This window comes from Botrytis byssoidea, assembly GCF_014898295.1.
Source record: "Botrytis byssoidea strain MUCL 94 chromosome Unknown BBYS_028, whole genome shotgun sequence".
Classification (NCBI taxonomy): domain Eukaryota; kingdom Fungi; phylum Ascomycota; class Leotiomycetes; order Helotiales; family Sclerotiniaceae; genus Botrytis; species Botrytis byssoidea.
The window spans coordinates 67,732-81,954 of record NW_024065869.1 but is presented as its reverse complement, the minus strand read 5'-3'; the positions used below and the strand labels follow the sequence as shown (position 1 = coordinate 81,954).

Here is a 14,223-nt window from a genome sequence, read left to right as displayed (position 1 = left end):
GAGTGGGATGGATTGCGGATTGCCAACAAGAACAATCATGAACGAATGACAGTGAATTTTCTCGCCGACACGTCTGAATTTCTTCCACAGTATGCAAAATTGAAATGCGACAATGTTGAAAGAGAACAGAAACACAGAAGTAGTAATTGAATCAAGTCAAGAAAAGAAAAGCAAAAGTTTCCGACAGCCAACAGGAAGAAAGCAAGGAGAGTAAAATACTTGGCTGCTCGGGTTGGACAATACCGTGAACTCACCTCACTGAATCAAGCATGGTTAGTATAGATAGTACTTGCATGATCGGGACGCGAGACCCGTTCGGCGTTCATAGGCGGTAGAATTACTTGTGCCTTGCAGCAGAGGGTCTTGCATTGTGCACATAGATGGGATTTGTATGGACGAGAGGAAAGGAAAGAAAAGAAAAGAAAAAAGTCAAAAATTGACCGTCACATTGTTGAGCGTTTTTACTCTGTTGGTTGGATGGTGGATGATGTTAATTTGCTTAGTCATGTGAGGTTAGCCTTTTCCAAGGTTGCAGGTGTGGTAGATACTAGGTAGTGGATTATTGCTTATTAGTGCGAGGTAAGGTTACTTTAAAAGGCTCTAACTGTGAATTCAAAGCGCTTGTTGATTACTACTCACTCGGTAGTTAACTACCTAACGTTCCAAGATTAGGTAAGATTACATCGAAGAGTCTTTGGCGATATCTAAAGGATTCATTACCTACCAAGATCTAATGATAAAACGCCCCTCAGTCAAATCACAATTATGCACATCCTCTTATTCTCGAAATTTGTCTTCTATACCCATAACTCACTCATATTAAAGTATAAATGAAGTATAACCTCAGCAACCCTCCTCCTCATCACCTCAAACTAACATCCCGCCAAAGCAAGCCCCGATTGACCCACAACCGACCCATCTGGTCCCAGCACTCACTATCCACCCCTCCTTCTGATTCTCATCATCTATGGCCGTTTTACCCGTTGCACGTCAATTATCAAAGTGTCTGAGCATTATTGTATGTCAAAAACCCCCTCCGAAAAATTGAGGCAAACCCGTCCATGTTAGAGGTCGAAGCGCAACTATGATCAATCTTGCGATCTAGGCAGTTCTGTGAGGAATGTTCATCATCTGACCGCGCCGCCACAGAACAGCCATCTGCTCGCCGAATAATTCCCTTTCTGGTATTGCTGCACCGGAAACCTCTTCAAGAGAATTGGGCCGTGATATCAAAATGCAAATGTAAGAAAGAAAGGTCTAGGGAGTCCATTTCTAGCTTCGTCGATTTCTAACGCTTGCTATCTCCATTCTTGTGCCCCCTACCCTCTCTGCCAAGTCAATCCAATATCAAAAACTTACTCAGCTAATCCCTCACATTTCGTGCTCCCATCAATCATGAAAATAAAAGTTATAAAACAAGAAAGCGTGGGTATACATAAGTCTCATCTATTCTTATAATCTTCGTTGCTCGTCACTTCTTTCTTTTCTTTATTCATCCACTGCCCCTCCATATCTATATCCGTTCCCCAACTCCGCTCACTCTTTCTCACAATGCTACCACCGCCAAACTTTCTTATCTCATTCAATCATTCCGCAACAATAGGTAATATCCTCAGGCTAAATCCAATTACACAATAAGCTCCCCAGCCCGCACCAATAAATCTTCTCTGCTTGAATCTCCACTAGGATTTATTCATTTATTTCTGCCCTGAGAAAAACCATGAACTTCTCTTTGTGTTCCCGGTGCTTCCTGTGTCCGAGTTTTGCAAGTTTCCGATGATTGGAATTTGCGCATCACCACCACCGCCTCTCAGTGGTTTGGCAATTCGGCTCCCAGCGCCACCAAAGCTAAATCCACCCGTAGGTGAGCCTAGACCACGGGTACTGCCTGCCTTGGCAGCTTCGAGACGTTCTTTTACCGCTGAAAGTTGGGCTTCGAATCTAAGGTTAATGTTAGTGATGCTATTGATGTATAACCGAAAGCAACCGGAAAGGAAGGCGGAAGTAAAGAGGGAATTCGAACCTGTGACTGGCAGTAGTCAATTTCTCTTGTGAATCTTGTAACAGACTCTCCAAACTCTGAATCCGTTCATTCCTTGCAATCAACTTCCTCTCAGCAATCGCAACTTCCTTCTTCAAGCTGCCATTTTGTTCAACCAATTGTCTCTGAACATGAGTCAATTGTTCTAGATTTCTCTCCAAGAAAGCCATCTTCTTTTGTTGAGCTCTATTGTTAGACGAACGGAGAACGTTGTTATATTGTTCGCGAGTCTCATCGAGGGAGATTTCTAGTTCAACCACTCGTTCACAACGATTTTGCAAGTCCCGCATCAAACTCTTCTTCATCACGTCGAATTCGGCGATCTGTTGTTGAACAGTCTTGCCGCTTGCTGAGCCTGGTGCTGTACCGTTGGATGAACCGCCTGACTTGACTCTTTGTTGCAAGTCTTCATTCACAGCCTTGAACTTTTCAATTTCAGCCGACTTTTGAGCGACCTCCTTCTTGAGGTCTTCCACTAATTCGACCTTAATGTCTTGGTTGTTAGAGTATGCCTTCTCGAGACGCTCCTTGATCTCAGCAACATCCCCTTCGCCTAGATTGCGTTCGAGAAGGTCTTCGTATTCTTGCTCGAGGACTTGGAGACGTTGCTCCAACTCTTCTCGGCGCTTGACATTGGCATCGTTCGATGATGAACCGAACATTGAAAGCTCTGCCTGTCGAACAATGCCCTGAGTCTCGACAAGTTTTGCCTTCAATTCTTCAAATTCTTCAGGGGGAATGGCCTCCCCGGCAGAGCTTTGCTCATGTAAAGAGTCAATATGATCAATGACCTTCTTGATAGTCGCTTCGTTCTCACTGAAAACATCTCCACCAAGATCAAATCCAGCCATCATTTGTGCCATCTTCTCAGCCTTTCTCTTCTCCTTCTCATCCAAGGCAGCAGTGGATTCTTTGGCGCTCATTTTTACGTTAAGCAATTGTTGCTTGAGTTCGTCGAGCTCTGCGGTCAGTTCGGCGTTGGCTTCTTTCAAACTATCCATGGTAATTTGTGCCTCTTTACTCTCAAATGCTAATCGCTCAAGTTGCATCTTGAATTCGTTTGCTTCACTAGTAAGTTTCTCGTTATCCTTGTTGACCTTGGTATCCCGCTCCTTTAGGTATGTGAGTTCCTCTTTGGTATCTCGCAAGGTCTTCTCTGCAGCCGCAATTTGAGTTTCCTTTTCCGTTATCTGATCTTGAAGTTCATTTTCACGTCGTAGAAATTCTTCTCTTTCGTCCTTGTCTATTGGTATACCTGGAGTAGCGGACCTTTCTGTCACCGGTGTCTCTGCACGGCTTTCTGTTGCGAGACGTGAAGGTGTAGATGGCCGGGGTGCTTGAGCTGCTGCTGCTTTTGTCCCACTGACGCCTGCGAGAGGGGGTGCCCATTGCTCCTTTGGTACAGATTCTCCCTTACGCCAAAGTTGAACTTCTCCTTCAAGTGTAGAAACATAGGTTTCGAAAGTAGTGACTTGAGATTGAGCCTTTCTAAGTAAGGCTTTGAGTTCCGCTGGACTGAGTTCTGCGTTGACCTTGGCCTTATTCTTGATTGCCTTTGCTCGCATACCGAATCTCAAGGTACTCAGAGTTTCTTCAGCATTGTAACTACTGGGCGAGCAGTTGATAATGAGTGTTGTCCTACTGTTTCCTCCTAAACTCTCTTGTAGAATTCTGGTGAGTTTCGAGTCTCGATAAGGAATATGCGATGATTTGCCGTCTGTCAGATTGTTGATAACCATACCAAGAGCACTCAAACTCTTATTGATCTTCTTTGCCTCCTCCAATGTCTGTCCACTGGCACCAGTCTTTCCGACCTTTTCGCTACCCGCCAAATCGACCAAGAAAAGTTGACCGCTCTTTGCCGACCCGGTTTCAACGTTCTTTTGTGTGATCGTTATAACGAATATGGAATGTGATCGAGAAGACTCTGCGTTCATGTTGGTCGAAGCTACCACTCTTGCATCCCCTCCTCTTTTCAGAACTTCGTAGACTTCTTGAACACTGGAAACATAAACCTCTAATAAACCTTTAACGTAAACGCCTCTATTTTTTTCTTCGTGGATTGGCAGATTGTCGTTCTGCGGCTGTAGCAAATCTCTAATGCGTTCCATATAGATTTCCATGTAGCTGACTCTCACTGTATACTCGATCGTACCTGGACTGGACAGAATGCTGGCGAATATTTGCTCCACAATTCTGGGAATAACACCTCTACCATCATCATTGTCAAGGTTTGTTCCCATCATAGTATACGACTTTCCCGCTCCTGTTTGACCATATGCAAAGACCGTTCCATTATAACCGTTGAGAATATCGTCCACAGTGGGCTTGATAGAGAAGTCGAAAATATCTTTCTGTCGTGAGCTCATGCCAAAGACACGATCGAATGTGAAAGAACCAGCCGCTCCATTTGACTATCTTTGAGGTTAGCAGAGTACAGCATCTTCAAAGATTTAAGTTTCACAAGACACATACATCAAGAGCGCAGGTATCATCAGCCTCGAATTTTACAACTGGTTGAGCACCCTGTTCATTCTCAATGCGATTCTGCGGCCTAAACCGACAGACAACCTTGATAGAGTTCGACATGATCGCGAGATGGTTGCTATCCCGGAACGACCATATGTACAACAGTCGAACTCAGAATTTATGTTGTCGTTGCAGTTTTAAAGAACGCTGTATGTGAGTATTGCTTTGTGGTCAGTGGTTGATAAGGGGAGGATGTTGACACACAATCGCGCTAAAGATCTTCGCGTAGTAAATCCCAAGGCCAATGCAATGTCGGAAGAAATAAATTTGTGTCAATGCAATGCGACCATACAGAAAAGGTTGCACGGTAATGACTAGGGATATGCTTGTGTGAGGAGTAATATCAATGAGTTGTTATGATTGTCAAACAGTACCAGTTAGAATACTTTTTGTACGGTGTGATGAATCCAGAAAAGCAAAAGAAAATTGCTCAGTAAATCCGTGGTTCATTTTTAGTCGGATTTGCTGTGTTACCATAGGCACCGTATGGCATGTATGTACATTCATTATCTACGATAGGTAAAAGCAGGTTGTCTGAACAAAATGATATACTTCAGAGATATCGAACAATGCTGTATGAGATGCACCATGGCAGCAAAAATGTTGTCCTATTGACTAACTCTTCGAGAAAATAACCATATAAACATATTGTGAAGGGAAACTCCATGATAGATGCCCTTTCGAAAACTCCATAACCCCGCCATGTCATCATTAAAAGAGGCGTAACGTAAATATGACCAGGTAAAGAATCACGTTGAATGTGCTTCAAAGCAGTTCAGCTACTATATGAGCTTCTCAAATGTTCGAAAATCCATCATCAATTATCCTCCCAGCTCTTTTCCACCGTTTCCCTGACACGCTTTGTGTATTCTCTTCTGTTGTCTTTGTATAAGTTGGAAGCTTCGACATTGGCGGGTGAGCCAGTGTTTGGGTCATTAAGAAGACTACTCATAGATTAACACATATATCTGGAAACCAATAGACCATTTGCGAAGTATTGATGTACCTTTGAATACTTGTTAAAACAGCCGCAACATCATATGTGGGACTCCATCTGTTCTGCAAAATATCTAAACACAATTCTCCGGTTGCATAAACATTAGGATGAAACATTTGGCTGATGAACTTGACGGCAGGAGGCTTATTTGGATATTGTTCCTCGAAGGTCATGACCAGTCGAAAGGTTCCATCTTCAAAGGGAGTATCTGCAGGACCGATAATGACAGCATTCCTAAAAGTTTCATTATTGGCATGAAGTTCATGAATGTTGAATTTTCTTCGGGGAGACTAACCAAAGCATCACATTATCTGCAACAGGAGATGCGGAAACACCAGCGGGGGGATCAGTTTGCATGCGCTGTAGATGAGAGTTAGAGTTCCTCTCCAATTATTTGGATACCCCTCCATTCCTGGATAATGATTGCCACTAACCTTGAAATCCCGCATGAGACGACGACGAGCAGCTGTAGACATGATGGAGAATTGTGCGAATGATAACTAAGAATCAAGATGTGGAGTTCTTGTTGGATCAAGATGGACTTGAATGAATGGGAATGTTTTATTATTTGAGTGATAGCTTTGAGGTATGCCGAAAAGCAAGTTCTATCGGATAGATATTAGTGTCCGATGTGAAAGCCGGCGGCGGGAAGTTTATGTGGGCTGCCGCAAATGATGGATTGATGTTGACTTTGTGTGATGAGTCTATCGGAAAGTTTTGATTGGAAAGGAATGAAATGGCCAGTTCCAGAAAAACAAAGAAAGATTTCTCAATTCACTTTCACGTGCTCGAGGTCATACAGAGACCTATCCAGATCTCACGATTTTGTTGATGCGATTCGAATTTTCATTAACAATGACCCAGTACGTACGGTACAGCTGATAGACCGCTTTCATTCAACCCTTTTGACCCCTTCATGCAAGATTTGTCCACCAGAACCGCCACGCACACAAGGCTCGAGCAAGGATCCTTGAGTCATGTTATCGTCGAGTCACGTGGAGATTGTGACTGCAGGCTACCTCAGAATAGGCTTAGTGGCTGTCGACCAACTACCCACGTGTAGGTCCGAGCATTTTACTCTGGGGTAAATGGAATACATTCCGCCGGTGCTAACCGCGGGACAATCGATGCTGAATATTGATCAGAAGCAACTCATTACCGTTTCTTCCTTTCTTTCCATAAAGTCTTTCGGCTTGATCAACGCTCTCATCTCTTGCGAATTCTCCAAACTCATTCATCATGTTTTCACATACTGCCAAATCTTCGATTAGAAATTTAAGGATGTCATCGCCATCATCACGGTTAGCACAAGTTCAACGGCAATTCAGCGCAAGTACCTCGGCCAAAAAAGAGATTCAAGATGCATACATTTTGAGTGCATCAAGGACACCTACTGCAAAGGTAATTCAATCCGTTTCAATATATCATTTAAATTTGACGAAAACTAAGCAGGATGACAGTTCAATGGGTCATTTCTTACCGTGAATGCCCCTCAACTTGGCGCTATAGCCATTAAATCTGCACTCGAGAAATCCAAAGTTCCGGTCGAAAAAATCTCAGATGTATACATGGGAAACGTATTGCAGGGCGGTGTTGGACAAGCACCAGCTCGACAAGCTGCTATCTTCGCTGGCCTCCCCTCATCAGTTGAAGCGATCACAGTCAATAAGGTATGCGCATCTGGAATGAAAGCCGTTGTGTTAGCTGCACAAAACATCCAACTTGGTCTCGCAGAAGCGCAGATTGCGGGAGGAATGGAAAACATGTCTCGAGTACCATATTACTATCCTCGAGCTAGCAGTCTTCCACCATTCGGGAATGTACAAGCTGAAGACGGGCTCATTAAAGACGGCCTATGGGATGTTTACAACCAATTTCACATGGGTGTATGCGCGGAGACTACGGCAAAGAAATATGAGATTACACGAGAACAACAAGACGAATACGCCATCCAATCATACAAACGGGCGCAAGAAGCATGGAAAGTCGGCGCATTCAAAGAGGAGATTGCCCCGGTAACCGTAAAGGGACGAAAGGGCGACACTATCATCGATACCGATGAGGGTTACCTGGATGTCAAATTCGATAAAGTTTCTTCATTAAAACCAGCATTTGTTAGAGATGGAAGTGGAACAATTACCGCTGCCAATGCTTCGACCTTCAATGACGGCGCTAGCGCATTGGTATTGGGAAACAAAGCCATTGCACAACAGTATGGAACCGGCTCGAGAGTATTAGCAAGAATTTGTGGCTCTGCAGATGCTGCAATTGATCCAGTTGATTTCCCAGTAGCTCCCGCCAAAGCAGTGCCACTTGCTCTAGAACGAGCTGGAATCAAGAAGGAAGATGTAGCAATCTGGGAGTTTAACGAGGCATTCGCAGCCGTTATCAAGGCAAATGAAAAGGTTTGTCCCACTTGATCGGGTTGATCAATGAAAATACTTACACAATCTAGATCCTCGGTCTTGAGAACGCAAATGTTAATCTACTTGGTGGAGCAATCTCACTTGGCCATGCTCTTGGAAGTTCGGGTTCGCGAATTCTCACAACATTATTGCATCAATTAAAAGTCGGAGAATATGGTGTTGCAGCGATTTGCAATGGTGGTGGTGCGGCGACGGCGATCGTCGTACAGAGAATTGATAGCGTATAATTATGATTTATGATGTTTGGACTAATTCTAGGTCCGGGATTAGGTAATTAAAATCGCAAGAACCCATTAATTTATCACAAATCATATTCTTTTTATTGGGAATACTTCAATATCAAAATAAAGATGAAACATAAACAACATCGGAATTGAAGTTCTAAAGCTGCCCAAACCTTTCCCGCTTACCTCTTTATGGAAAGGGGGGCATTTTTCACATGTCAACGGAAGGAACCAAGATCCTGGAAAGTTTATCCCACTTCGCTTGTGACATCATCGTCGCGATCAATGCGCGTGTTTGGTTCCAACATTTGATTTCTTTCAAAGATGCGCAATTCATTCATTGACCCTGCAATCGACATTCCTTTCACCCGGTAAAAAATACAACTTGATAGACTGCCACCAGTGTGCGCAATTGCAATCGGAGAGTGAAGGGATTCAATCAAAATGGATAATCCAAGTAAGTTCAGGATACAAAGTTAAAGGAAACTTATTCTCAAGCCGGGAGATTCGCAATAGCACCTCAGATCCCCCATATTACCCTCCTGTAACTTCTCTCCCTTCATCGCACTCCCTACTTTCCCTTGAATAAATTACTAATTATTGAATATAGAATCACAAATTACATCTCTGATCCACACCCTCTGTTCCGGGGCTCCCTCCGCCCAGCAAAAAGCTCTACAAGAGTATTTTACCCCAGACGCATCGTTCTCGCATCCGCTGTGCTCGGTACCTTCTTTCTCTTCTGTTCGACTGCCCGTGGTTGGAGAGGTCAATAGTAGATGGGTATTGGGGTGTGTGTATAAATGGTATAAGGTGTTGAGTCCAAGGGTTGTGGTGGGAGTGGATGGAGTTGGTAAGTTTTTTCATCATTTATAATTGGCATCGAGTGGAAAGAAAGGGAAAATGCTGGGGAAAGGGGGGAGAAGGGAGAACGGGGATATGGAGGAGGTCAAGGATAGAGGAATTGACGGGATTGAACTATGTGGTGTAATTTGCAGCCATTACTAATCTTCAATAACTCTAGATTATAATTCAGAAACGCAAATCCTCTTTCTCCAACTCCATCAACAATTCCACCTCTTCTTCCTTCCATATTTCTATCCAACAGTATACCTAACCACGATCCTTTATCTCTCCCCCGTCAAAGAATCTGCTGAAACCAGCGCCTCAGCATCCAAAACCAAATACCTTATAAAGCACCAAGAAGACCTCTATCAATCCGCAGAACTCGTGAAGTTTTTTTGGCCGGGAGGAACACAAATTATTAGCCTTTGGAGATTGATTGCGACATTGTTATGTATAGTAGGGGCGATGATATTTGCACCGATGACGTGGATGGAGGAGTGGGGATGGTTTGGAAATGGGATGGATGTGAAGAGGGGCGAGAAAGAAGATGGAAAGGAGCACGAGACAGGTGGTCGCGAGACTAATGGGGTTAATGGTTCGAGGAGAGAGAAGAGGAGGAAAACGATTAGTGGGTCCGGGGGGAAGAATAGATAGGATGATTTGGTGAAGATCAAAATTGTATATTTTTCGGGAAGGATTAAATGTAATTTTGGGATACGTTCGGTTGGATAGGGATCTACTATTAATTTTACAATAAGAATAATTTTGTTGCATATCTGAGAATCAATAATTTTGAGCATGCTTACGCACGTTAGCAAGGAGCAAAGAAATTCAGAAAGTTCCTCTATCGACGTACGAGGATAAAATTTCAGATATGCAATAAAACCTCCTTCGTTACTGAAATAGGATACCCGTTTTGAGGTCCATATGAAAGGCAAATTTCCAAATGCAGTGTTAGAAGGATAAGTGAGTTGTGAAGCAGACGAGTAAGTAGATTCGTACCTAGATAGATGGAGGCTTCTGAATTTGGTGTCAAAAATGGGCTATTACTGTTACAACTTGTGCACAGAAGATGGTAGGAAGCCAAAATAATGCATGCTGAGTTTTTAATTAGATTTGCTCTATAGATATACTAGGTAGATATGCGATACTAGTATACATTCTGCTGCTTTCTCGTATCTTGCTGATATTTTGAACATTTTTTCTGGTTAATGATGATACCATATGTTCCGGAAAACATATTCCCATGACCACCACTGCTAAATGATGCACCTTTCATTTTGCTCACTGAGCAGTTGGATCTCCATAGCCCTGTAGAATTTGGTCCGTCGTGGATGGTGATATGTTTTGATAGATTTGGGGGAGACTCTGGTGAGTCCGACTGGAGAGATTAGATGTTGAAGAATAATAAACATTAAGATGTGAAGTGTTGATCGTGAAGAGACAATGAGATATTAATTTGCTGGGCGGCAAATATTTATTTGAGATAAATATCAAAAAGGTCAATGTAAGTGAAATTTTCAAATTGAAATCGGCGGTACGCTGCGAGCAGTATCGATGAGCCGGTGTCGTTTTGTATGCTAAGATCATAGTCGCTAGGCATCGAATGGCCGGAATTGATGTGAAGATGTTGAATAAATCTGATAGGAGGCGGTAATAGCCATTAGGCTGTATGTTAAAATTGAGATTTGTAAAGACTGGAAGTTGAAGAAGGAGGTAATTTTTGCAAGTGAACTTCCATCCGACGTCGCTTTGTGTATCGAGCGTTCGAAAATTACGTGAGAGTGGCGAAGGAAATAAGTTGCTCATTAAGCTCTTTATAGTAAAGTTCAAAGTCCACAACGAAAGCTTGTTTCAAACATCTAGCTGGAAAATGAAGTCTCTGAGAATGACTGATTCGTCTCAGTGGTTACATTCATAAATATTTAACGATGTTCAGGAGATATTGAAGGACCAACGGCAATGGTATTGAACTGCGATGGGAATAGCTGGTAGCTTCATCTTTTTGTTATGGAAACGCTTATTCATCTTCTTGAATGTAATCTTCTTCAATGGAATCTGATCGATAAAATTGTTGTAACTTCCAGCGACGCGTCGCTTCTATGTGTTCCCGTCGCAACATTTGAGATGACCTGAGAGGTTTGAGCGTCCGAATTAGTAAACTTTGTTCCTCAGCTCTTGGTTTCGAACCCCTGCATAGTCTTCGTCCACGAGTCGGAGCTTCTGGCAGTTGAGACTCCAGAGCTTCATCTCGTTGATTGGGAGGTGGTTTATTGGCTTGTCGTAACTTCCGACGAAGCGCTTCTTTTGCCAGCCGTAAAGCTTGAGGTGAACGGCGGAGTCCATGAGCTTTCATTGGGGGATTGTGTTTTTTGGTCATTGATTTAATGCCCCTGTATAGTCTCCGTCTACGAGCCAGAGTTTCAGGTCGTTGAGCCTTAGCAAGTTTACGTTGTTGCGACTTCCAAGCGCGAATTCTGTTTCGATGGCATTTTCGCATCTCATTATGTCGACAGAATCTCTGTATCTCAGCATATCGACTGGATCTCTGCATCTCAACATGTCGACTGAATCTCCGCAATCTTAATACAAACGGGACCATGTATTTGTCTCTGAAAATTTGGTTTCGACGTTCAATTTCCAATTCCGAAAAGTCTGACATAGCTACAGTCGTTGTGCACAAGAGGCTTCGATACCTAGGCTGAGTATTCAGAATGAACAGGGAGATTAGCGTCTGATTGTAGTTCAAACGGTTCGAACAACCGATTGTGGTTTAAATCGATCGATATAATACTATTCGGGTTCAAGTTAGCAGGGAAGCAGATGAAGCCTGCAGATGAAACGAATCAAGTTGTGAACCTACAAGTCCCGATATTCGATGAGATATGTGTCAAAATGAAGTGTAAGTACTTCATCAAATTATTTGGTAAATTGGAGGTCGATGTGTCGCTATATCAAGGGCGAGATACAACTATCGATAGTTGTGAATGATGATGATTATTTCAATGGCAGTGATGATTGTGATAAGGAGATGAAAATAGAAATGAGAATTTTTTGGGGACAAAATACTTATACGGAGTTTCGGCACTAGATCTCTTACTGGACTAATCCAAGCGTGTCACTACTGGAAGCTTGAGTACGGAGAGCAGAAGAAGTTGCTAGCCCAAATCGGCATATAATGTATGATTAGATTGGTTCTAGGCCCTTAGAGATACGGTTGGCATAATGGTAGCCAAACCCATCATATTAAAATCCATTTTTCTAGAGCTAATGTGTTAGTTGGAAGTGACTGAATGCAGTACAATTTATATGAGTAAAGGTTTTATGGTTAGTTGGTGCGATTGGCGATCTTGGAATGCACTTGACCAATGCTAATTGAAATTTGGATATCTTCTCTTTGCGTTTTGCTCCTTCCTAAGTTTGATGGATGACGATTACATAGACTAGCGATGGCTAGGGAGAAAATATTGCAGATATGTGTCTCAAGTCTGAAGGAATTATAATACTGGTTCTCAGTGCTCACTATCACAAAGAAGTTTAAAGTGTTTTAGAGTTTAAGTCGAGTCGCATTACAGGAAAAAAGAGTCGTCCGAGGATGCGCGATGCTTGAATCTGCGGCTTGGCTCTTTTTAAACCAACTATCTTCTTCGCGGTTCCATCCAATTACAGTGAAAGGTGATCGTCGCCGTGAATCCATGTTGTGACGCTCCATTGTGAGCTCTTATCGAGGACGTAGTTGATAATGATTCCTCAAATTTCAGACGAAATCTTGGGAAGACGAGATATTGTGTTCTTGGTCTCTCCGATGAGATAAGGTCTAATCAATCATCCCTGCTTTATATCTGTTAGCTGGAGGTACATGTAATGATTGGTGATGACATTTGATTCGAGGTGAAGCAAAAGATCCGTGCGCTTTACGTTCATGCAGCCCTAAATTAAGCTTAATTCTCACGCGAATGGGAATGCAATTGATAGGCACTGGCAAAAACAGCTTGAAGGTGGATCTTTTCGTCCTTCTCAAACTAAATATGTACCGTTTATCTCGACATAACTTTCGATTAGAAAGTCTATCATGCAATTAATCATTGGAAACGCAAAATTACTCGCCACTTGTGGATGTGACGTGATTCTGAGTTCGTGATTGCTTCTTGCATTTCATAGGAACTGAATACTGGTATAAAATCATCAAGACTTCAAACCTGTAGCTAGTTCCATACACTCTAAAGCATCACTGATCACCTTTCTCGTCTCTTGATCGCCATCGGCATTCCTTAAGCCTTCTCTCCAGATATCCCACCTCTCCCGACTATAGCCGATCCATCCCTTCTTCTCGTACAAGTCCCCACCAGCTCCAGTTCTGTCTGGCATACTTTTCTCATTGTCGACATTTAACCGCAGTTTCTCGGCTGCAAATACAAGCCACCAGCATGCCACCCGAATTGCCAAATCCTTACTCTTTCCCTCTTTGTTCTCAAATGCATCGCGAAACACCCATAATGCAAAAAGTGAGAAATCAAGGGGCTCAAATTCATTAGCTCCAATGCTGACCTTGCTTGTTGCTAATAGTTGCGCTAGAAATGCGTTTTTGTTTTCATACGAAGTCTTTTCCCTGTCTGTCAATGTGGAGGAATATGCATCTTCATGGGAAGTTAATTTTCTGATGGAAATGAGTAGAAATGAGAAGGTAAACAACGAACCAATGTTGAAAATCTCATGAGCCTCCCACCCAAAGCCTGGCAACTGTCTCCATAATTCCATGTCATAATACTTCAAAATTTTCGACTGACTCGTGTCCCTGTCTACGACTTCAATCTTCTGAAGACCAAGGATGAACTCGACCAGTCTAGATTGTTGATCAGGTGATGTACGAGCGACGAGTACAAAAAGTGCACACCATGTGTCATAAGGATGATCTCTGAGCAGGTCGGATCCATTCGCGGAGGACGTCTTGTCATTTGCCCAAATTTCTTTCTTTGCATTAGCAATTGTATTCAAAGTGATGGCCGAATGAGCATTGAGAGCGGAAGACACATCCGAGGATGGGTCTTCTATGAGAGGTAAAAGAAGTACAAATTGAGGAGTTTTTTCAATGAGAGCAATATTTTTTAACGTGTTCGCTTCATCTGCCATCATTCTTTTTTGCTTGCGGGATCTAGGCAT

At 42.8% G+C, this 14,223-nt stretch overlaps 6 protein-coding genes across 6 annotated transcripts; 2 read left to right on the top strand and 4 right to left on the bottom strand.

Moving 5' to 3' along the window:
• Positions 1 to 574: 574 nt before the first annotated feature.
• Positions 575 to 4,734, bottom strand: EAE97_010459 (uncharacterized protein). The gene is made up of 3 exons (XM_038880974.1): positions 4,517 to 4,734; positions 2,024 to 4,455; positions 575 to 1,941 (listed from the first exon to the last, which is right to left on the bottom strand). Exons 1-3 carry the CDS (start codon positions 4,628 to 4,630, stop codon positions 1,698 to 1,700), a joined length of 2,790 nt encoding a protein of 929 aa, XP_038728092.1. The 5' UTR covers positions 4,631 to 4,734; the 3' UTR covers positions 575 to 1,697.
• Positions 4,735 to 5,035: 301 nt separating this feature from the next.
• EAE97_010458 (uncharacterized protein) lies at positions 5,036 to 6,485 on the bottom strand. Its single transcript, XM_038880973.1, has 4 exons — positions 6,002 to 6,485; positions 5,863 to 5,927; positions 5,577 to 5,801; positions 5,036 to 5,514 (listed from the first exon to the last, which is right to left on the bottom strand). Exons 1-4 carry the CDS (start codon positions 6,041 to 6,043, stop codon positions 5,388 to 5,390), a joined length of 459 nt encoding a protein of 152 aa, XP_038728091.1. The 5' UTR covers positions 6,044 to 6,485; the 3' UTR covers positions 5,036 to 5,387.
• A 321-nt stretch (positions 6,486 to 6,806) lies between these two features.
• Positions 6,807 to 8,220, top strand: EAE97_010457 (uncharacterized protein; the record flags this gene model as incomplete). Its single annotated transcript, XM_038880972.1, has 3 exons — positions 6,807 to 6,968; positions 7,028 to 7,972; positions 8,023 to 8,220. 3 exons carry the CDS (start codon positions 6,807 to 6,809, stop codon positions 8,218 to 8,220), a joined length of 1,305 nt encoding a protein of 434 aa, XP_038728090.1.
• Positions 8,221 to 8,396: 176 nt separating this feature from the next.
• On the top strand, positions 8,397 to 9,838 carry EAE97_010456 (uncharacterized protein). The gene is made up of 3 exons (XM_038880971.1): positions 8,397 to 8,674; positions 8,828 to 9,070; positions 9,242 to 9,838. Exons 1-3 carry the CDS (start codon positions 8,662 to 8,664, stop codon positions 9,715 to 9,717), a joined length of 732 nt encoding a protein of 243 aa, XP_038728089.1. The 5' UTR covers positions 8,397 to 8,661; the 3' UTR covers positions 9,718 to 9,838.
• A 1,245-nt stretch (positions 9,839 to 11,083) lies between these two features.
• On the bottom strand, positions 11,084 to 11,725 carry EAE97_010455 (uncharacterized protein; the record flags this gene model as incomplete). The annotated part of the gene is made up of 1 exon (XM_038880970.1): positions 11,084 to 11,725. One exon carries the CDS (start codon positions 11,723 to 11,725, stop codon positions 11,084 to 11,086), a length of 642 nt encoding a protein of 213 aa, XP_038728088.1.
• Positions 11,726 to 13,248: 1,523 nt separating this feature from the next.
• EAE97_010454 (uncharacterized protein) lies at positions 13,249 to 14,223 on the bottom strand (the record flags this gene model as incomplete). Its single annotated transcript, XM_038880969.1, has 1 exon — positions 13,249 to 14,223. The coding sequence occupies one exon, from the start codon at positions 14,221 to 14,223 to the stop codon at positions 13,249 to 13,251; it is 975 nt and encodes a 324-aa protein (XP_038728087.1).